The following is a 22,154-nucleotide window of genomic DNA, read 5'->3' as shown; positions in this document are numbered from 1 at the left end:
AGAAGGAGCAGACTAAGGTAACTTTAAAACCTAATTTTGTGTGGGAGGATGCACTCTACCATTTGACCAAGGAGGTATCAGGATTTGGGATAGATTTTTTTATTAGACACCATGGGAATATAAAGTCACAGAAAATGGATGGTGCTGAATTTCAAAACATGCTTGATTTGGAGTGTTTCTGTTTGATCTTTTTTATTTGAACATGCAGAACTGGAAACTACCTTCGCTTGGTTGGCTATTTCGCACCTTTTTTGGAATTATGCCCCAAAAGGTTTCCATTAGAAAGTAGATTTAACACCTTGGTGCTGGCAGGTCCAGTGTTCCAGTGTACAGCAAATGTATTTTGCATTAGGACTTAACTCTGAAAAAAATGACTTTTGATGCCCAGGGGTTAATGGTTTGCAGACCCAATGCCTTTATGGGCAGAAGATCATTCAGCACTTCTTCCTCTATAAAGAAAGTGACATCTGTGTAGAAACGGTCCAAATTTATATCTTTCCTTTTTTACTGGACTCTGGCTTCAGATTGGTATTAACATTTCACAACATAGATGCAAGGCAGACAACACATTTTAATAAGAGTAAGAGAGAAACTGGCAATTTAGGCCAGTGATATTCAACAGGAGGCTTTAAAACTCTAGCTGGCTCTTGGGGGACCTGCCAGCAGTCATCTTGGTTTGTCTGGTGGTGACTCCTTTTTGCTGAGTGTGAGCAAAACATGAGTATAAAACTATTCCTTATGCTACGAGGGCCTGGGAAAGGAGTGCAGAGAAAATGGATGAGTTATTCTCTATCTGCCATCCTCAAAGATAAGAAAGAGTTTCATAGATTCCTAGATTGTAAGGGGCTGGAAGGGACCTTGGGAGATCATCAGGTCCAGCCCCTGCACCAAGCAAGAAAGACAGCTGGGGTCAGGTGACTTCAAGGAGTTTGTGGTCACTAGTCCTAGTTTTCCCCAAGGGTGCCCTGGTGAACAATTGATGTACGCCCCTGATGTAGCGGTAAGCTGCTACCAAGTCCCCTCTCAGCCTTCTCTTTTTCAGGCTGATGCATCCCAGGTCCCTCAGCCTTTCCTCGTATGGCTTGCCGTGCAAGTCTCTGATCATACGGGTGGCTCTTCTCTGGACTCCCTCAAGCTTTGCCACGTCCTTGTTAAAGTGTGGCACCCAATACTGGACGCAGTACTCCAGCTGCAGTCTCACCAGTGCTGAGTAGAACAGAAGAATCACTTCCGTGGCTTTACTGGAGATGCATCGATTGATGCATGCCGGGGTATTATTAGCCCTGCTGGCTACAGAGTTGCACTGATGGCTCATATTCATACTGTGGTCTATTATTACCCGCAGGTCCCTTTCATTCGTAGTGCTGGTCAGATTGGCACTGCCAAGCCTGTAGGTGTGCAGGGGGTTGCTCGTCCCCAGGTGGAGCACTTTCTATTTCTCGATATTGATCTTCATTTGGTTCCGACTCGCCCAACTTGCCAGCCTGTCTAGATCTGCCTGTATCTGTAGCCTATCTTCAAGCATGACCATGCTTCCCCATAACTTGGTGTCAGCCACAAACTTGGCCGGCAAGCTCTTCACCCCCCACATCCAAATCATTGATGAAGATGTTGAATAGTATTGGACCAAGGACTGACCACGGCGGGACACCACTGGGATGGAGGTGGGATCCTCTCAGAAGAAAGGATAGGGAAAGGATGCAGCAACCATGTTACTGCAGTTTACCTTTCTGAGCTTCTTTTGTGATGCTGCATTAATAGGCAACAATTACGATAGGTCATCACAACAGAAACACCGTGACACAATGTCAGAATGCCGTGCTCTGATTATTTGGTGTCTTGCTGTGACTCCCTTTCATGATCAAATGGGGCTAGCCAGCTCTTTGTGATTCAGAGCAAACACAAGGCATTTCCTCAATATGTAAAAGTTACATATACAAATCCTCTAGACACAGACGGAAGAAGAGACTCCTGAAACTTCGTGCTTCCATATTATGTACTTTTAAGCTGGAACTTCCTGCAGGTTTAAACTTTATAATTAAGTTTGTGCTTACATGGTACATTTTTACTTTGAGTAAAAAAAACAATCGGGTTCCTGCATCTAGCTTATCTCAGCCTGTCATTTATGATGGCATATCGACTTTACAGGAGTCAAAAAGTAAAACTGATATAATAGGGAGTCCCCATAACTTCATTTAAAGCAAAAATTAGAAAGTGATCGAAATGTTTCATAGAAGACAGGAGAAATAAAATTCTAAGCCTCTTAAAATTGCCTGAACTGTGAAATCAAGTAATGAACACTAGAAAAGGTTCTGTCAGCTGGAATCAAAGCTTAGACCAGTCAGCATTTTCTTCCTAAACCTTATTATGGCAAAGCATTTGATTTTTCATCTCTGCACTCTGTTCGTCCCAACAAATAAACCAACTTGACCTCCACCTGTTACTTAGTGAAGGCCGCTGTCGTCTTTGACTAAACCCTGTTCTTTCCCTTCAAAGTCTTTGGAGTCATTAAGAAGGTGGGAAGATACAGCTGTGCACTGATCCAAGTTGATACCAGTTCATAACTAGACAGCATCTCACAGTACAAAATTACAAGCAGCAGAGGAGAAAAAAAAATGTAATGCCGATGAATTCTGGAAGGGGGCAACATATTTCATCATTTCAACAATAAGATTTTTTTCACATAAAAAGACTCACTTTGTTTGATATTATGAGCTACTATCAAGGAAGAAACTTTCTTCTTATTCCTTGACAGTGTACTTATTCTAGCACTGCATATGAAAAATGAAAGATACATCAACCTGCTAGAACATAATTAAGGTTATTCATGCTTGTTTTGGTCTTTTATAGACTGAATGCATTAGATGCATGTCAGCACGTGCAGTTTTCTCAATTTAGAAAACTTCGAAATATCTAACCCTGACTAAAGAAAAGTATGGATTTTGCACATGAAACAGCAAGAGCCTTCACTGGTCATTTCAAATACAGTATCTTGACAAAACAGTGTAAGAAGCTTTATAATACTATGACATATCAGAAAAAGCCATTTTGTATAAAGTTGGACTTTTCTTGGTGATTAATGCTATGCTCAACAAAGGAGACAGTGTCTGTCTAATTACGTTAAATACTTATCTTGTAGGGATTAGCAGGGTGTTTCTGTTCAATGTCACTCTTCATGACAATGTAATGATAGATCCGTTTACTTACAAGTGCAATTAGCAAAAATTGTACTGTTTTCTTAACTGCCCTCATATCATGAAAATATTTGATTAACACACTGAATGAAGCTTATCTAATACTCTGAGCAACATATTTTGCATACTTTTCACTCTCAAAGAGCAAGATTACAGTTTGAAAATTTTCACTTCACTCATACACATTCAAAGTTGGTACAAATAATGGAAAGATTATGTGAGCCTCACAAAGGGTGTTTGTACCCAAAAGCTTGCGAAGATGATTTTTCCCAACTATTCGAGTTGGTCTAATAAAAGATATCCCATTTATCCAAAGAACCTTGTCTGCCCATGTCCTTAGGGCAACACGGCTACAACCTATACCCCTAAGATAAATGTGATACATTTCAAGCATCATTCTAGTTCACAATGCAAGTTTTTATTTTAATGAATTAGAATATCAATTTTACAGCAGGTTTTTGAATGCTCTAGTTATTCTGGTCCACAATTTCCTTCTAGTTTTAAGTTAGTGTTTCTTTTTGCTTTAGCAATACTTTGGAACTTTTAACACCTAAAAAGAACTCACTTCTTTGCTGAGAACCATATGCAACTCTTTCTAAAATCCTTAAAATATATAGCATCTTGAACTGACTCTTGATACTCTTGCTTCTTTGCCAACATACAAGGAAAAGCAAAAATGTATAGAGTAAGAATAGTCTGTATATACTAAACTTCATAATCTTATAAATTTACCAAAAAGAAAGGGCATGTTGTAACATTTTACCATATATAATAGCTACCTACCATTTACTAAAGTATGTTTGAGTAAGTATCTATGAGTCTAAGCACTCTTTAAAACACAGGCTTAAGTGACTAGACATGAAAATTAAATCAGCAGTGTACGGTGCAGATTATTTTATAAACAGAAAACGATAGCTTCTAACCATGTCTCGGTCAATACTCTCAATCTTTCAATATGATCACATCATAAGAAACAGACTTAGCAACTTCTCTTAAATCTTTATTTCTAAGTAAAACCACAAAGTTGGAAAACAAAGAAACCTGAAGAGTTGCCATTGTTAAAAAGACTGACGTGCAACAGCAACGTATATAGTTTCTGAGTTCATTCCTCCCTGATACTTCTATGCCTTACGTAGAAATACGTATGTGGGAATAGCAATTCATTTGGCAAGAAGGAAATATAAACAGGCACCATTTTGTTAAAGCCCCTTACATCACCGCAAAATGGCAGCAAGCACGTACCAATTCTGACTTGCTTCAGACATAACTCAAACTAGCATTTGGTAATTAACCAATACTTTTTTCTAATCAATGATAAGTGACTGTTATCTGTTCTAGGGAACGAATGGCAGCAGAATAAACTGCCACAAATGACTCTCCAGATTAGCAATGGATTTAGGGTACTCATCCCCCAAGCTGCGAAACCTCGGGATATGCCATCAATTGTCTAGAGACAAGTTTGACACACACTATCCTTCTATCAATGTCATTCCCTTTAGTAGCCAGCAGATTATCAGCAGCTTTGTGATATTCCAGGTGTCAAAGATGAATTAAAACTGGAATAATTGCACAAACAAAGGGACAAAAGAGGGGATACGTGTTTCTGAGCTCTGCATTTCAATTTAATATGTGCAGCTGACAATGATGCAAATGTCCTCGAGAGAGGCAGCAAGATCTGTGCCCAAACATACGCACCACAGTCAGCAAGATGGCAGGGAACAGAAGCAGTAGGATTCCCAGACAAGGACATGTGCCTCAGCAGGCGCAGCAGCCCAGTGAAATGATCCTCTGGTTAGGGAGAATTTTGGAAGCACCTGAGATGGAAGAGGACCCTAACTAAGCCAGATGGTACTTTAGCTGGCAGCAGAAAGAAGGATGCTGCCAAAAACATTACAGCATTTCCTCAATAGGCTGGCAAATCAATTTTTAACCATTTTTTTAACAAGTGATACTGTCAACCTAAAATTTCACACTTGAATTTGGTTTTTAACCCACTCACTCTCCAAGCCATGTCTACTGGCCAAACAATTTATTTAAAATTCTGAAATTTGGTGCTTGGCCAAGCACTAGAACAAGACGTTTCATCAGCTGTTTTTCTTTTTTTTTTTTCTAAAAGCCTTGTTGTTTGGGGGTTTTTTTATTCTCAAAATACCTTGTGCAAAGGGTGCCAGAATCCGCAGCTCAGGATGCTTCTATGAATCATTTGGATGTCAGATGCCTAAGCATTGCGATTCAGAAGTACTTGCAATGAGCTGCATTTGGTTTGAGAATTGCCCAAGTAGGAGTGTTAGAAGGACTGTGGTCTGTCTCTGAAGGAGGGAAAAGCAGGGATACAGATGGTGAACCCATGGGGTGAATGAAGACAAACAATACTCCTCCCCACAAAGGCACACCCATCCCTAGGAAATGCAAAGGAAAGCTTCCCTGAAGTTCAGAAGAAGACTTGAGCTCATGTTTATTTTTTTATATGTAATTTAAGTTAACAAATAAGGCAAGCCCCAGGGTAGGGTTAAATTTGGACAACATCCAAAGAGTTATCTTCTATTCAAAATCAGCGTAGTGCATTTATGTACGCTGTCTCAGATAGGACTAGTACAGAAAACATGCTACTATAAGAAAACAGGATGTTTTATATAAGTACAGATAACAGGTCATCTGTATGTTTATAATTTTTAAAAAATTCTACTGATTGCAAAACCTGCTGATTTTTAAAAAATCATTCCTTTCCAGGTGCTCTCCTCTAGACAAATGTAGGGCTTTACTGGTAGATCTTGCTCATATGAGCCATCCCATTGATTTCACTGGTACTGTTCTTAACAGTGAAGGCTGCAGGTCATTTTCCTGATTTTTCCCATGTTTTAAATCTATGCGAACATCCAAGCCTTCTCATGGCAGCTGCGTGTCTGAGCTCAGCATACAGCTTATATGACAGCTTTTGAGCAACAGGGCCTCTCCTGGTATATTATCATAGTAAATACATGCCAGTTGGTTCGGCTTAACAAAATAGCAGAAAAGTATTTTTAGTATGTAAAATAGGCTTGGTTTTCAGGACTATTTCACACCCAGTGAAGACAAGGGGAGCTGAGGACAATCTGAATTGCCTCCATGGTGACTGCAGTAACACTCTGAAGGGCGTATCCAGGGGATATGTCCTGCATATCTGTGTCAAATATATCCAGGGAATCAAAGAAGCATAGAAAATTAGGGTTGGAAGGGGCCATGAATCCAGAGGCATAAGCCTGCAGGTAGGGGTGAGAGGTCTACAGCTATTACAGTACAGATACTATTCTCATGGCAGTGGAACGGCTGTATCTTTGCTCTGTACCAAGGTACCAGGTTGGTAGGGAGGATTCATTCCCTTCTTGTCACTCTTAGCTTGTTGTAGTCAAAGCTCACTGACTAAGCTGGACTGGGGGCGGCATTTAAGTAGGGTGACCATACGTCCCGGTTTGGCCGGGACAGTCCCGGATTTCAGAGGATGCTGCCAGCTGGTTGGTAAAAATTTAAACTGAAGTGCCAGAATCGCAGGGGCGTGGGGCGCAATCCGGCAGGGAGGTGATGTTCTAGGCAGCTCTGCCTCCCTGCTGGATGCTGCCCCTGCCCGCTAGCCTCTGCCACTGCCTGCAGCAGTGCCATTGTGGGCAGGGTCCCAAATTTCATTATGGTACCTTACATTTAAGGAATGAATACATGCAGATACATTGACTGGAGTGTATAAGAGATGGAAGGTGTATACTGGGAGTGACAACTATGGATAAAGAAAAGAGCAATGTGTCCCCAGACCAATTAAAGGAAAAGATCGGGGTTATTTCCCCTTTCATCTATAACCAGTGGATGATAAACACCTCAAACCAGCCTAAGAGATGTAGCTCAGAGAAGAAAAAAAACGGAGGTATAGTGGGCTCATGACCTCTTTCCCCTTCCTATATCATTCCCTATCTAATTTCCTGCCACACCATTGCACTTACTAATTTTGAGTAATAACATGTTTGCTTTAAAACAGCCTGCTTTCCTCTTTAAAAAAAAAGGATGGATGTAGGTAGATCGGATATAGTAGCTGCACTGTGCCAGGCAATATAGTGACAGTTATACTGGGAACAGTAACAAACGGTAAAGAACAAATGTAAAGAACAGAAGTTCGCCATAAAAAGAAAGTTTGCACATTGCATCTCTCCACCTCTTCTCTGCTCCATACAATATTTACACAGCTGTGTTTTGTAAAACGTGTAGTTTTTCTTTCTTTCTCTTTTTTTTTTGGTAACTTATTTACCTAAGATAGCCCAGCATTTGTTCTGCGGTCATTTTCCTCCACAAAGTTTCACAGTTGCCTTGACTCATGCAAAGGGAGGTCATGGTCCTTGCCCAAGGACCTGAGAGCCATTTGTTTTAACCATCAGACCACTCTATATTTCCCTGTCCCACCCCATAAATAAAAAGAGTTGGCTGATCCAAGCTCTTTTTTTGTCTTTCTGGAAGGTCCTCTGTTTAGAAATGTGGGTCTCTCAAGAGTAAAATGGTTATGTAAATATTTTAGTTATCTATTTTATAAAATGCAGCCCCGCACAAAATTTGAAAGCCTGTGCATTACCTGTTGGCATCTATGATATTAGTTGTCACAATCGGCCTTTTGCAGTATCCACCTAACCAAACAAACGAGACTTTTCTCATGCCCAAAGATCAGTAAAGTTGGGCTCTTTTGGCCCTGCTTATCATAGGAGAATGACCTCCACAAGACAACGTTGCTGTTGCTCAGCACACATTCAGAACCAGACTTAGCAAAAGCAAATCCTGCTGATCACAGCTGTCAAGACAACATATGGAGAGAATGAAGTGCATTTGGTAACCAAAAGCCAAACCAGACAAGGTTTTATAGATCCCTATCAAATCTTGAATTGGACCCAGAAATATAAGAAACCAGTTCAACCTTTGGAAAACTGGTATAATATTCTCCATATGACTAACTGCACTCTGTAATCAGGCAGTCACATTCTGTACTAGCTATTGTTTGCAAATGGTCTTCAAATCCAATTTAAAGCTCAAGAAAGCTTATATTTGTGGCAAGTCTTGTATCAGGAAGAAATGTGCAGTCATAATCAGAAAGAAATTGTTGCTCTGCCTGCTAATTCTTACAGCTGGGAAGGTAGAGAAGTTGCTCCCTATTCTGACAATACACCATGAACCATCCAAGTACCGATGGACTTGCAGCCCAAAGAATCTCACTCTCTTTCACATGCATACATGTTACATGGAATGAGCAGCAGAAAGCTGAAGACTTTCATAAGTGCATAAACTGCTCGTGGTGTTTTTATAAAATGGGGTGTGCATCTGGGGCTGCTTTCATCTAGAAAGAGGTAACCCTCTAGTCTTGCTGAAGGTATAATTTTCCATGCACCCAATCATCAATAGCAATCTGAAAATATGACTCCAGTTATTGCACTTGTGTGTGGACCAGAAATCACCTTAGAGAGACCTATGGTTGTTTCAGCACTTATGAGATCTATGATCTACTTGGAAGCTGAAGTCACCCAATGCGGTAAGTGTGGATGATCCCAACACCACACTAGTTGGTAGCATGACTCATACTGGAAATCTGAAGTGTAGCAACCGTGCCAGAAATTATTCCCACTGCAGTCATGTTCTGGGATATATGCACACAGATTTATATGGCCTGGATACATTCAAATGAACTATTTTTGATGTAAGGCAGGTCCTATATTTTGGAATCAGATGCAAAAGGCAGAGTTACAGTACTTCATGGATTACCTTCTCCTGGTTCATGTTCTCTCTCTGGAGTGATCTAACAAAGGCAATGTATGCATGACAAGATCTCCAGGTAGAAAGTTCCTTAAAAATACTGTCATTAAAACCATCAAGGTTGACATTAAGTTGAATCTCAGTGAGGATTTCTTGAACAAAGAGACTGACTAGACACTGTAGAGCTTTCAAATCTCAATTGGTGAAAACATGGGAAGAATAATTTAACACTAGCACAGGGAGGGACTGGATGAGCTAGTAAGATTTTTTCATTCCAACTTTCATAAGCCTAAAAGATAATGCCAGTAAAATGAAGTGTTGTTTCAGCTATCACACTGCTATATACATCGCAGAAGAAAAACCAAGACATTGATCCAGCAGTAATTTGCTATTAAAATGATGATATCTGGTACAGCAAATGAGTGGTGTTAATCATTTTATTTGATTAATATTATTGCATAAGATTGGCAATACTCAAAGCACCAATATTAAACTGCAGCAGTTTTATACACTCACACTAATTTCTGGATCTCTTTCTGGTTTCATCCAAGCAAACTTATCCATAAAGTACAGTGGTGGGAAAGGTCAATATGTTTAACTTGTATAACCCATCAGTCCCACAGCAGCCTGACTCTGATAGTCTGGCACAGAAACACATACCTTAGTACAGTATCTGATAAAAGATCTATAATATGCTAATGTATTTCTGTATCATGTAGCACCTGTGAGTAACAGATTGGGATATCAAAGTGATTCTGTAAATGTATTAAACTTTTAATGGCAGGTACTGTGAATTGCCAATTACAAGGAACTGATACAATATGTAAAAAAAAATTGATAGATTTTATTGCTCTTGGAAGTACAGGAAAATCTTATATTACTGAAAACCATTGGGCAGCTTGTGCTTTGACAGGGTTCTGTAACACAGAAGGGGGCATATGGGTCCAAACTCTATGAAAACAAAAATCACTTAGAAAAGCTATTTGCCTTACAGTACTTGGAGCTCCTTGAGATGTGTGGTCCTTATTTATTCCATCCAGAATTTGCAAGGGGCCAAAACAGTTGAGACAAAACCTTCTGGCCACTGGGGTAACCACTGGGGTCCAGTATAGGCCCTGAGTAACATGCTCTCCCCGTACACAACCACCATTAAGTTCCTGGCAGAATCTAGGAGGTACTAGATAGGCGGTGGGAAAGCAGGGTGAGTTGGGGAATATGTATGCATGGACAACATGTCTCAAAGAACCCTAGTTATTATAAAGTAACTTTTTTTTAAGTGCTTATCCATATACAGTCCACTTTTTGTGACCACAGAACAGTAATACGATGTAAAGAGGAGGGAGCCAGGAGTCTATTCATGATTGCAGTATAACTCTGCCAAATTAAGCATCAGAGGTTGATACCTCCACTATAGAAAAATGTTTAGTAAATGTAGTACAAGACTGAAATACAAGAAGCTGTCCTGCAGCTGTCTGAATAGCTGGCCTTTGCAAGGAAGCTGCCAAAATTGCCTGGGCCCTGCTGGAGTAAACCCTAATCTAAATGGGGTGATCTAAACTATCTGGCTTGTTACAGGCCCTAGCATATCCCAATACCCACTGTGATAGTCTCTGGGCTGATACTGCCTGATTTTTAATTCAGTAAGCAAATACTGTTACAAATAGCCTTAAGGGAAACCATGAAGAGTTTGGACCTTTGCAAATCAAAGGATAAGGCCTTGAGATCATCTAAGATGTACAGTCTAGTTTCCCCTGGATGTGGCTTAAAGAAAAGAAGACTAGCTAATGAATTGTTTTGTTCAAGGGAGAATCTGTAACTCTGTTAAGCAGGAACCTGGGATAGGTCTGAGTGATGTCTTCTTCTTATGGAATATTGAAAGGTAAGACTATATTTATTACCTACGGAGACTACTGAACGAGCAATTTCTCTGAGATTAAGCATGGGCTCAGAGCACTGTTTGCTGCTTTTATCTGCTGCAAATAATCTATCAATGGGCCACGCTCTAGGGAATTTTGTCTGATATTCAAATCCTGATTGTCCACTTATGGTCTGATGGGAGCAGTCTACTCAGACGGGCCATCGTAGCTGGGAATGTAGAGCTCTGGGAGATGCTCACTGTTGAATGCATCAGTTCCACAGTGAAACAGTATCTTGATGTGAAGGCCAATTTAGGCCAATTTATAGCTGGTGATCATCTGAATAGTGAATACTCACATCATTGATAATAATGCCACATAAGCACAGTAAACTGCTCTCAGGTCTAATATTGTCTGCAGTTGAATTTCCTTGGGGGGCCACAGAAAATTTGCCTGATTATGGTCTGGAAGTGCTCCCCATTGCTGATGCTGGGATTTGCCAGATATGTTTTGCTGGCTTTAGTACAGTTTCATTAATAGACAATGCCAGACAACTGGGCACAGAGGCATGGAGAATGTCCAAGAACACATGGGAGCTCTCGAGAGCTGATTTCACAGGTGTTTCCAAAATCAGCGTTAGTGCTGAATAGATCTTGGGAGCAAGCTCTTGTGGACATCTCACCTGGGCATGTCCAAAGCCCCTGGCTGTTTCTGACTCAGAAGGATCAAATGAGAAGGCCTTCAGTCAACATATAGAAGAACCATCCAGTGAGTATCTGATAGGGAGATTGAGCAAACTAGATCCAACTGCAGGGCTCCTAACAATGCAGTGTTAGGTTGAATCATGCATGAATTATGCATCGTGATCAGTGCTGGAATCACACTCTGTACCATTGAAGCAGACAGCAGCATGCTTGGAATACTCAGCCCTATAGAGGTAAGCAGAGATTGCAGCTGCTCAGGCACATGGAGATTGCTTGGAACTACCTTCTTCAATACTGAAAAAGAAGGCATTGTAAATCAGGGGTGCTGGAGTGAACAGCACTGAGCTGAAGACAGTAACACACTTACTGCAGAGGCGAGTAGTGTGAGCATAGATTTTGACATTTTGGTCTTCATACCCGAGGCAGATACTCCTGTCAGCTTCAAGGCAGCTCTGAGTTTCAAGAGAACTCAGAAGCAGATCACTTGGACCAGTCTGACGAAAACAGGGTGACCATACTTCCCAGTTTGGCTGGGAGAGTCCCAGATTTCATAGGCTGGTCCTGGCTGGTTGGTCAAAATTTAAACAGAAGTCCCGAAATCTCGGGGGCATTCGATGCAGTCCCGCAGGGAGGCGGAGTGGCATGGCATGGTGCGCCAGGCAGCTCTGCCTCCCCAGTGGACTGTGCCTGCACCCCTGCCTGCTGACCTCTCCAATGCCTGCAGCAGTGCTGCTGCCCTGGGGGGCAAGGCCAGTGTCCTCGATGTCCCAACTTTCCTCCTGCTTACCCTAGACAAACAGAGTGTAAATCATGCCTCTCTCACCTTCAGATTCTCTTTTCTGGAATATGCCCATCCCAAGCCATAGCGGGCACATCTACATGAGACCTTCACTGGGCAGTTGATTAATTAGCCGCACAGTAAATGTATCACATCTACACATGCGCCCCTATTAGGCTGGAGTAAACTAATTTACTCCACAGCAGAATAGTACTTGTAAATACAAGTACTATCCTGCCGCAGAGTAAAAAACTCTGAAGCAGGACACATGTAGATGCTGTCCCAGGTGGCTGGGGCACGAGGGTGCTTCAATGCAGAGGCTGCCTGCCAGCTAGCCCCACAGTGAAGCACCCCGGTGCCCCAGCTAGCCCCTCTGCATCACACTGAGCCAGGGGGAGCAGCCCCGGGCTGGCAGGCTGACCCCCTGGACACCCTGCCAGTCAGGGCTGTTTCAACCTGGCTCAAAGTGGTGCACATGAATAAACTCCAGAGCTTATTATTATGGAGTTTATTGCTCCCAGGTGCACATTCAAATGATGCACTCGGAAGCAATTAACTCCAAAGCAATAAGCTCCAGAGTTTATTCATGCGCATTAATTGCACGTGTAGACATGCCCAGTAAGGAATACTGAAAGCTGGAGAACCAGGCAGTTCTAAGTCTTGGTACCAGGAAGAGCTTCCCGTCAACAGATGAAATAAAGAAAGGGCAATAGGTAGACTGATAATGTGCAAACTATCCTAACTAAACTCTTCTTCAACAACGCTATTAGAAACCCTTTGTACAAGTGTACTGAGGGTGTGCACTGAGGAGCTCCATCTCACAGGCACGGGCAATAGGGAACCGAGTGGTAGTTAGGTACATTTGATCATGATGGAACCGAAACGTGAAGACGCAAGCTTTTACTCGTAATTACAGCTTTAAACCAGTCCAGAAATACAGATACAACAAGCGTGCACAAAGCCAGCATTTTTACCAAGTCCAAAACCAGGCTGATCCTGCCTGATTTTCTTTACCTAACATCATCTTTATCCTCTTTTGCCCTTCTTTTCAGTTAACAAGAGTTATATACTGAAAGTGCTGAGATAAAGTAATGGAAAGGAGGATCCCGCAAAAGGTATTTGAAAAGCAGAAGTAATTTACTACATGTCTACTTTGTTTTACTTTCCAAGCCTTCCTGTTGTGAAAGGAAATTCGTCTTTTCTGGCAGACTCCTGCCTTTTTAGGCCTGAGAACTCCCCAGGAGCATTTGCGTGCAGATAAATGGATGTGAAACTCATTGAGTACACTATGAGGAACATGGAATTAATGACGGTTTTTGCTTTGGATGTCACGTCTGATGTATAAATAAAGCCCTGTACACTTGTTTGTGAAAAGTCCCCCAGAGGTAACAATCACATGGCTGAGTCCTGGGCCTGCAATGTCTAGAATTCGGTGGAAAGCCTGCCAATGGTTGCGGGGCGATGGGGTGGGTCAGAGCCGACACTAGGGGCTCCACATTCAATCAAGAGTTGAGAGCCACCACAGCTAGGTCAGCTGAAGACACAATGAACAGACAACTGGTGTGGCTGGTCATCTTCATATAGCACAGATCCAGTCATCCAAAGCCTTTGGGAGCAGGGGTTACCCAGTCATCCCTGTGTAGTCTGTAGTAGCAGTCATGGAGTGACTCTTCTGTAGGAAGGGGACTTTCCAATCATTTTGTATGCAAAGGCACACATTGGTGCAAAGACAGAAAAAACAAGTTGGAAGGCACCAAAAAGAGGGCACTTGTTCAACGTAATTAATTAAATTAAGCCATATTTAATTAAATATTTAAACCCAAAGAAATTATTACACCTTAAAAATGTAGGTTTTTTTGCTTTGCTTTACACTTGGAATTAAATATCTGGTATGAACCTTATTGGGACAATATGGGGAGTAGGAAAGATATTTCTGAACTGGCTGGGGGTAAATTTCCAAGCCCTCAGGTAAGGTCTCCTTGCTATTCTGACAGGAGGAACATCCTAGCAACAGATGAAGTAATAAGAAGCAGTGCATCATTTCATTGCTCAGATGACCAAAATATCTGCCCTGTCACAGATCCATAAAGCATTCTGTGCTGGTGGAGATAAGAACCAAATGTTCATTTCCTATGTTGGATTTAGGGATACAGTAACTTGTGCTGCATCAAAACAGGAGATAAGCTGTTAGTTAGAGCTCTGAAGGGCAGACCTCTTCCTTCATAGGCTGGTAGGACAACTGAGGACTCGTGTCTACTACCATGGCCCTCAAAGTCCTCTTTGTCAGCTTTGCCCTACAAGTCACACTGAATCATGGATGATCAGAGACAAATGAAGCAAGATGGAAAACTTCTATGGCATCAGTTTGGGGTTGATCTAAATTTAACTAGTTGTAAAGATGTTTTTAAAACTCCTGGCTCGGTAGAAGTCAAAAAACAACTTTCGTCTTTTCTGCACAAACTATGAGAGTCGGTGTCTTTTGGCTACATGGTAAATTAAGAATGTCTTAGTTCAGTAAGAAGTTCGAGTTTGCTGACAGTCTTGAATGCAGGCCATTACAGAAATACCGAGTCTCTCAATTGTGGAGATAGTCCAGGCAGGCTACCTATTTAGGAGAATCAACAGTGTGGCCTTCAATCCATGTTGACCATCTGGCTTGTTACTGACCAGCAGCAGACCTCCCCTGTTCAGGTAAGACTGCGTGGAGGGTTGTGGTACAACAACTCTCCTTGGATCGAATCTATCAGGGTATAGATCTGGCTATAGTCCAGGCACTGCACCGGTCAGTTTGGTCTCTGATTTCCTCCTAGCAGTGGATGCTGATCGGGTATCCAAGCTGGTAGTAGATCTACCAGCTACCTTTGATATTTGTTGCCTATGTGATACTGAAGAATGGAGAGTCATGATATCAAGCACAGATGCTCTTCAACAGCAACGTGCTTTTCTCTTGGAAAAAGAGCTATGGGCAGTGGACCACTGCCCCTTTTTATAAAGAGTGCTCAGTGCCATTCTGTCACCCTCTTTTTCACCATGGGAAAGCTTGGCTAGAAGTCATGAGGGCTTACAAGGCATGGACGATGCCCAACCATATGTCTCATCTCATCTGATTTGAAGAATGCAGTTTCAGTGCCTTAGCCACTGTCTAGTCAAGACTGGGCAGAGATAAGAATTGAGCTGGCTGAACGCAGCCCACATAAGACTGAGCTGATGATAGCGTGCAGAGTTGGCAGATATAGTACCCACCCCTTGGATATGTATCTGAAGGGGGACATCTGTCAGGAGTTAAAAATAATCACATCTTGAGAGTGACTGTAGGCCTCTAGGCTCAAGCAGGTATTATAACAGCAAACCAATTATGTCCACCATTAGTGTCTGGTTTTTTTTTCTGCCAGGTGTGAGTCTGTTGTTCATGCTTTGTCACCTCCAGATTGGACAACTGCAGTAGGCTCTATTGGAGGCTATGCCTTAAAAACACTCAGAGAGTGAAGCTGGTGCGGAAAGCAGCAGCTTGCTTCACTGAGTGGGAAATCTCCTTGGGAGAACATAACACCGGTGCTCTAGGATCAGCACTGCCAATACATCAGCTCCACTCCGTTCAGGGTAGTTTCTGAAGGACTGACACTTTCTCTCCATGCCATACTGTCATAACTGCAATCAGCAGAAACACTAATGATGCTGCACCCTCATTAAGCAAGAGATGTCACCTGGCAGGGTATTTTCTGTGAGTTCTGACGCTCCGGAATTAAGCGAAAATACCCCAGATTTGGTGATTTTTTGGGCATGCTGTGAAAGACATCTGCTCGACAGGCTCTCTAGAGAAGGCTGAGGGTATGTTTCCTACATGATGGAAGGGATAGGGGGCGAGCTGACTGGCCAAGTTCCTGTGGAACTGATTTAAATGCTGCTGAGGTTTAAGCTAATTCTGTATATTATATGATTAATTAGGGGGCTGTGAGCCTAGGAAAGGCACCTTTATCATCTTAAATTGAAATAAATGAAAATATATAAATAAAACTATATAGCAAGAAGGACCATTAAGACATATATGGATGATTTGGCAAAATATCGAGTGGTGGAAGACAAAACAGTTTTTCGGTGCTCGGCAAATAATGTAAATTCATGATAAATAACAGAAACCCTACCTAGAACAGAGATCTGTAGCATACATTTTGCTCATATAAGGGCCAACGTAACAGGAAAGTAATTTTCCTACTATTAACTATTCAGTTAGCACCAAGATAGCTGATCAAGAGACATTAAAGTACATATACAATTCAATGGAAGACCAACAAGAAACGGACATATACGGGCTAATTAACTCAGGAAGGGCTCTTAAGTTCAACACATGGTATTTCAGCACAGTCTTCCTTCCAACTTCATTGCTTTAATGACACTTCTTATCAAATCCCTTAGAAAGCTGTTGCAGAGTAAACTCAAATGTTATATAACCTTCAAAAATCCTTGCATCTCATAGAGACTTTGGGGGTTTTTTTGTTTTTAAATTAAATAAACAGCCATATTTCACAACAGGATAAAATATGGTCCACTGCCTGGTCAGGTGCTGTTTTCTGCCAAGTTGCTATCACTGATACTCCATGATTGGATCTGAAAGTTTTCCCTGAGAAGAAGAGCATATCTTTTGCTTCATTATTCAAATACTCCAGATACTTGGCCAAAATACAAATGCAATGCACTGTAAAAACGTTTGCTGGTGCAAGAGCAATCAAACCACAACAGTATTCTCATTAGATCGCCTGTCCCAGAACAAATCAGAGTTTGTTTTAATTGTCCTTTGATACAATATTTGTTCTCTTATGAAACTGAAAAAACTGGAAAGAACGTTTATGACTTGAAAACTGCAGCTTACCTGGCTCCACTTCATGCCATCCACTCGACTGACTGCCGCTTCCTGGAGAGCGCCCTTGGCTTGTATAAAATGGCTCCTCACCAGGACTGTCCATCTCATCCTCCACAGATTTGAGGCGCTTTGTAGAGCTGAAGTAGCAAAACATACAACACTGCATATTTTGAAAGGAAACATTGGCATCTTCCTTTGTAGCAGGTGAAAAAAACAACAGGGCTAGATTTTGTGACACTGGGCCATTTTGGCATTGAGTAGAGGGTGATACCAGGTCTCTGCAGCTATCCTCCTACACCTGGACCAATAACCTCAATTCTGATCAGCTTTTTTCATATTTCAGCTTTCTTTATACCAAAATTACCAAGCCTTCTGAACTGTGTCAAATGTTACTGTGATTTTCTGATGCATATAGAGCACCAAACTCATTTCTAATGGGAACCAGAACTATTTGAAACTCAGATTTTTACAGATAAAGGGCCTAAGGCCCACTTATATAAAGAAAAAATTTCCTACCAAGCTCAATTTGTTTTCCATCATTAATTCACTGTCTCACTAGCTATCAAATTAGCTGGCGATAGTAGAAGTAGAACCTCATTTTAAACACCTTTTTCTGTCTCTTTATCTTGTTGTTCACCTGTTGCAATACATTTTTTTCTGAAGAAATGTAATGACAAGAACCCTATAATAATAAGCAAAACCCTGTGAGTGATCAGATTAATTTATTGGTCAAAGCGACGTCGGTTTCAAATTTTCCTAGGATATAGTCAATATATAAGAAGTTTACTCTATAATTAAATTACTCAATGAATGAGGCATGACAGTCTTTTGCTGCTACCATGCATTTAAAAGTGAACATAGTATCATAAGAAAGTGGGTCTAGAAGGGACCTCGCTAGCAAGGCCATCCAGCCCAGGCCCCTGCTCAACGCACGATCATTCCTGATTAAACCATCCCAGCCAAAAGTTTGTCTAACTTGCTGTTGAGAATTTCCAGGGATGGAGACTCCACAACAGGCAACTTGCTTCCCATACATCACTTGCCATATACAGTACCTCTCCTAGCATATACACTGCATGACACTCAGACAAAGCCTGGGAGAATGGAGAACTCTTGCATTACGCTCCGTAGGTCAAGAGACTCAGAGGGTGGTGTCACGTTCACTTGCAACAGTTGCACATCACTGGAATGTAATGACTTATTAAAGTTAGTACCTGTTAGGTGGGAGATAACCCTGGTCTGAAAGAGAACAACCATGCAATGCCATGGAGGCGTAACTGCTTAAACAGTTGTTTGCTTGCCTTTTAACGGCACGTAGCAAGTTTAAATTGAAAGTGTGACACCACCCTAAGACTGCGTTAGGGTGATGGTGTAAGGAGTGACTTGTGAAGCCAACTTCCTTAACTGTGGCTAAGTTTATTATGAGATATACAGAGTGAGTAGAGATATTGCTATGAATTTGTCCTAACGACATTCTCCAAAGCCAGGCCAGGCAATTTTCTTTCTCAGTTTTCTGTCCTATAAGACAGGGCTCTCCAAGTTCGGGGCAGCTGGGGGCTGCATGCAGTACAGGCCACAGACCCAGGGGCCCGCACACCATAGGGGCCCCAGCCTCCGAGTCCCTCCCTCGTTGTGCGTACAACCCTATTGCCCCTCACCACGTGTGCAGCCCAACCCTCCTCGCCAGGCACACAGCCCAGTTTTCCTCTGCCGTGTGCACCCCCATTTCCCTGCTAGCCATGCACATCATGCAGACAGCCCACCTGGAGGTGCAGCCTGGACAACCTAGCTCCCTCCTTTGCAGAATGGCGCACAGCCTGGCACCTCCCCTACCACGTGTCAACCATGGGCAGCCCGCCCCAGCCTCACAAGTCGGGTCAGGAGCCGGGGGAAGGAAGGGGGGCCCAGATAACCCAGCTATGGCTGCTGCAAGAGCAGTGACACAAGTGGTGGCTGCGTAGGAGCCCACGGGCCACATGTTAACCCCTCGTGAGCCACACGCAGTGCACAGGCCACCAGCTGGGCAGCTCTGCCATAAGGTGTACTCTACCATCAACTGTAAAGCATTCAAGAACCAAGTATCCTATAGCATGAAGTAAGAATACATCACTTTGTGTACCGGGGACTTATTACATGAGCATAAAACATTCTGCTGACACAATACCCACACAACTAAACCCTGAAGCCTTTACTCAGGCAAGACAGACTTTGGCTTCACCCAAAGATGTGCTTAGGTAAGAACTGAAAGGTTTTGAAGTTTTCTATGAGCTACAGGGAGAATAGTTTGGGTATGTGTGGAATGCAGGTTCTGTCATTCCTTATTTAAAAAAAAACCCCTGTTATATGTCAGTCGGGTAAATTCTGTGCGTACAATACAATCACTGCCTGATAATTCTGCTGAGTCTGTGTGTTTAAGGAATACTTTTTTTTTCTGATTGGGAACAGCCTAATGAGAGGAAAACAAACATATTAGCAAGTTATTAACTACTCATGCTGTTTATAATAGGCTCCTTATCAGTGCTAGTTATTTGCAAAAAAATAGAAGGACAACAACTGAGCTTTTAAGTAACCTGACTTCTTCACTCCTGGACTTGCAACAAAACTCTCCCTCTAAGTGAGTCCAATGATGAGCACGGCACGTACAGTATGCAGTACAAATGTGAAAAAAGAAACAGCCCTAACTTTTAAACTGATTACTGCCACATGTAATGAGAACCTTATTTGCTGAGCTGCACAGTGTTGCTGGAGCACAAGTATACAGAATGTTCTTTCAATCACTGCACATTGTAAGCTAAAAAGTTATTGCTAAGAGACTGTCTTAAAGCTTTTTTAGAAAATAAAAATGACAGCTGCACTCGAACTACAGGGCATTTTTATTGTGTGCTTGTTTTTTGCAAAGCTGGTGGAACTGCAGACTGAGATCAAAACCTAAAGAACTCCAGTTTGAAGTTAGAATTTTGTGTCATGTCTGAAAACACTGATCTATTTTGGCTGGGGGAAAAAAAATCAATCTGTTTTCTTAATAGCGTTCAAGATGGGTGTAATGACCAGGCTTGTTTATAAATCCAATCTCATGGATGGTTAAAGTAAAAGGACAGGATAAAAAATAAAAAATATCCTTGTCTGTTAGTTAGCATCTAAGCCACAGACTCGTGCTGGATAGTAGCCAGCATCAAAAATTCAGTTGCTTGGTTGTCACAAAATTCTTAACGCCATATCAAAATGTGAATATATTAAAGGCCAAGCCCTCAGCTCTATATCAGTTTCACTGTTAACATTTTTTAATTTATAAAGAATATATGAAGTCTGGTGTCTAATCTTTCCTTGTATATAATGCAAGCTACTGCCCCTACTTGGAAGAGCTCCATGCAAAAATACTCAAGGACCTTATCATCAAGATGAAGTGACATGTCCCATTCTGCCCTTGATTCTCCTCTTGGACCAGTGCAGCACTATTGGCTTCAGCCGAATTACTTGTGTTTATAAATGGTGTAAATGAGAAATTAACTGGGACCTCTATGAAACTTTTTTCCAAGGCTGGAATATAAATAGATAGCTTTCACTGAAGCTAGGATGGACACTCAGCTTTGCAATTCTGAAAAGGTTACACGCCCCCTACCCCCAACACAACATGCCCAATAATGTAACTACAACTACAACAGATGAGCAATGACTGTTATCTAGGTTTCACAAGCAACCCAATGCCATGTCCCAACTGAATTACCTGGTAGAGGATGTGCTAGGTAAAGACCTCCTCATCGCTCCTGGGCTCATGCTGTAGTATGAAGAACTTTCCAAATCTGAGAGGGAGAAATTAGGGCCTGTTCCTGCAGCTATTGGCGCTAAGGAGACAAAAGCAGATTACAGTCAGTAAGTCGGGTGAGTAATGCTTTCACTGCATTTCAGTGTCAAATAATAAATAAATGCATTCAGTTTTGGGGAGGGAAGGGAGGTGGGAAGTGAGGGATCCCAAAGTTAACTGGCACGTTAATCAAGAAGGTATAATGTTTATTGGGGAAATACTTCTGTATGATCTAGGTTCTTCTTTTATTTTCTCCTAAGGTCATTGCTTTTTGTACTAGTAATTCTAGCTATTTGTAGCAACATCTTTTGTGGATTCCTTTAAGAAAGTCCTTCCATATTGTAATCTGAGTGAAATCTCTTGAAACTTCTTTATTTTTTATTTTTAGGTCTGGAACTGGCTTACTGAATGCCCTTCTGAATAAGAGACAGGCTGGATCCCCTGACAGTATGCTTGGCCTAGTCTGTAAGCTCAAGGGGCTGAGAGTTTTGGGGCTCTCATCAGCTTTTTGCAGAAACAACTGGCCTCAGAACACCATTATCCAAAAATTGCCTTCTGCTCTTTTTTTCCACCAGTACTGAAAGGTTTTTGTATGAGGGCCATGCTGCTATGATTTCACCTAGCTTCCTTGTGACATACCCCACAGCACTGGCTATGTGTAAGTGTAAGGTATTATAAATTCCTTTTCTAAAATTTTACAGGCATAGTGCCATGCTGAGCATGTGGAATAAAAAAAAGAAAAAGGCATGCAGCTACCTAATATAAAATACAGAAGGCGAGGTCTTTGTCAATGAAACCCACTGTATGGTATAAGATTGCACTGCCATTCGGAGGAGAATACCGCTTTGGAGTCTATATTATGGAGCATGCTTTGCCTCGCCCATTTGACAGCCTTCTGCAACGCAGCCCGTTCTGCAGTATGTGTAAGGTGAACGTCGAACGTTTTATCGGAGAACCCTGTTTCACAGAGACAAGGGATAGTCTCTTTCTGACTTCATGGGAGGTTCCCAGACAGGGTACCTTTTCACTTGCCATGGTAGGAATGAGGAAATGAAGAGCAAATGGTGCCTTAACTTGCACCACTCATCCAGGGTGAAATACAGGCCTGATGGAAGTTCGGCGACTGGTATCAATTAGGCCAGCATTTCAGCCCAAATCTTGGGGAACTGCTCCTCTCAGAATCGACAGAATTGTTCAGCCCTCCGGCT

At 41.9% G+C, this 22,154-nt stretch overlaps 1 protein-coding gene across 8 annotated transcripts in view; it reads right to left on the bottom strand.

The window, feature by feature from the left end:
• NFIA (nuclear factor I A) overlaps positions 1–22,154 on the bottom strand; it is a 429,137-nt gene that overhangs the window by 62,183 nt on the left and 344,800 nt on the right. For all 8 annotated transcript variants that reach the window (XM_025208668.1, XM_025208672.1, XM_025208667.1 and 5 more), the window contains exons 5-6: positions 20,869–20,986; positions 17,154–17,281 (exon numbers count right to left, since the gene is read on the bottom strand). In XM_025208668.1, coding sequence (XP_025064453.1) covers positions 17,154–17,281; positions 20,869–20,986 — 246 coding nt within the window. The remainder of the gene's footprint in view (positions 1–17,153; positions 17,282–20,868; positions 20,987–22,154) is intronic.

The sequence above is a fragment of the Alligator sinensis genome, unplaced genomic scaffold (assembly GCF_000455745.1).
Source record: "Alligator sinensis unplaced genomic scaffold, ASM45574v1 scaffold588_1, whole genome shotgun sequence".
Lineage (NCBI taxonomy): Eukaryota > Metazoa > Chordata > Crocodylia > Alligatoridae > Alligator > Alligator sinensis.
The sequence above is the reverse complement of the archived record's forward strand: the minus strand, read 5'-3'. Positions and strand labels throughout refer to the sequence as shown.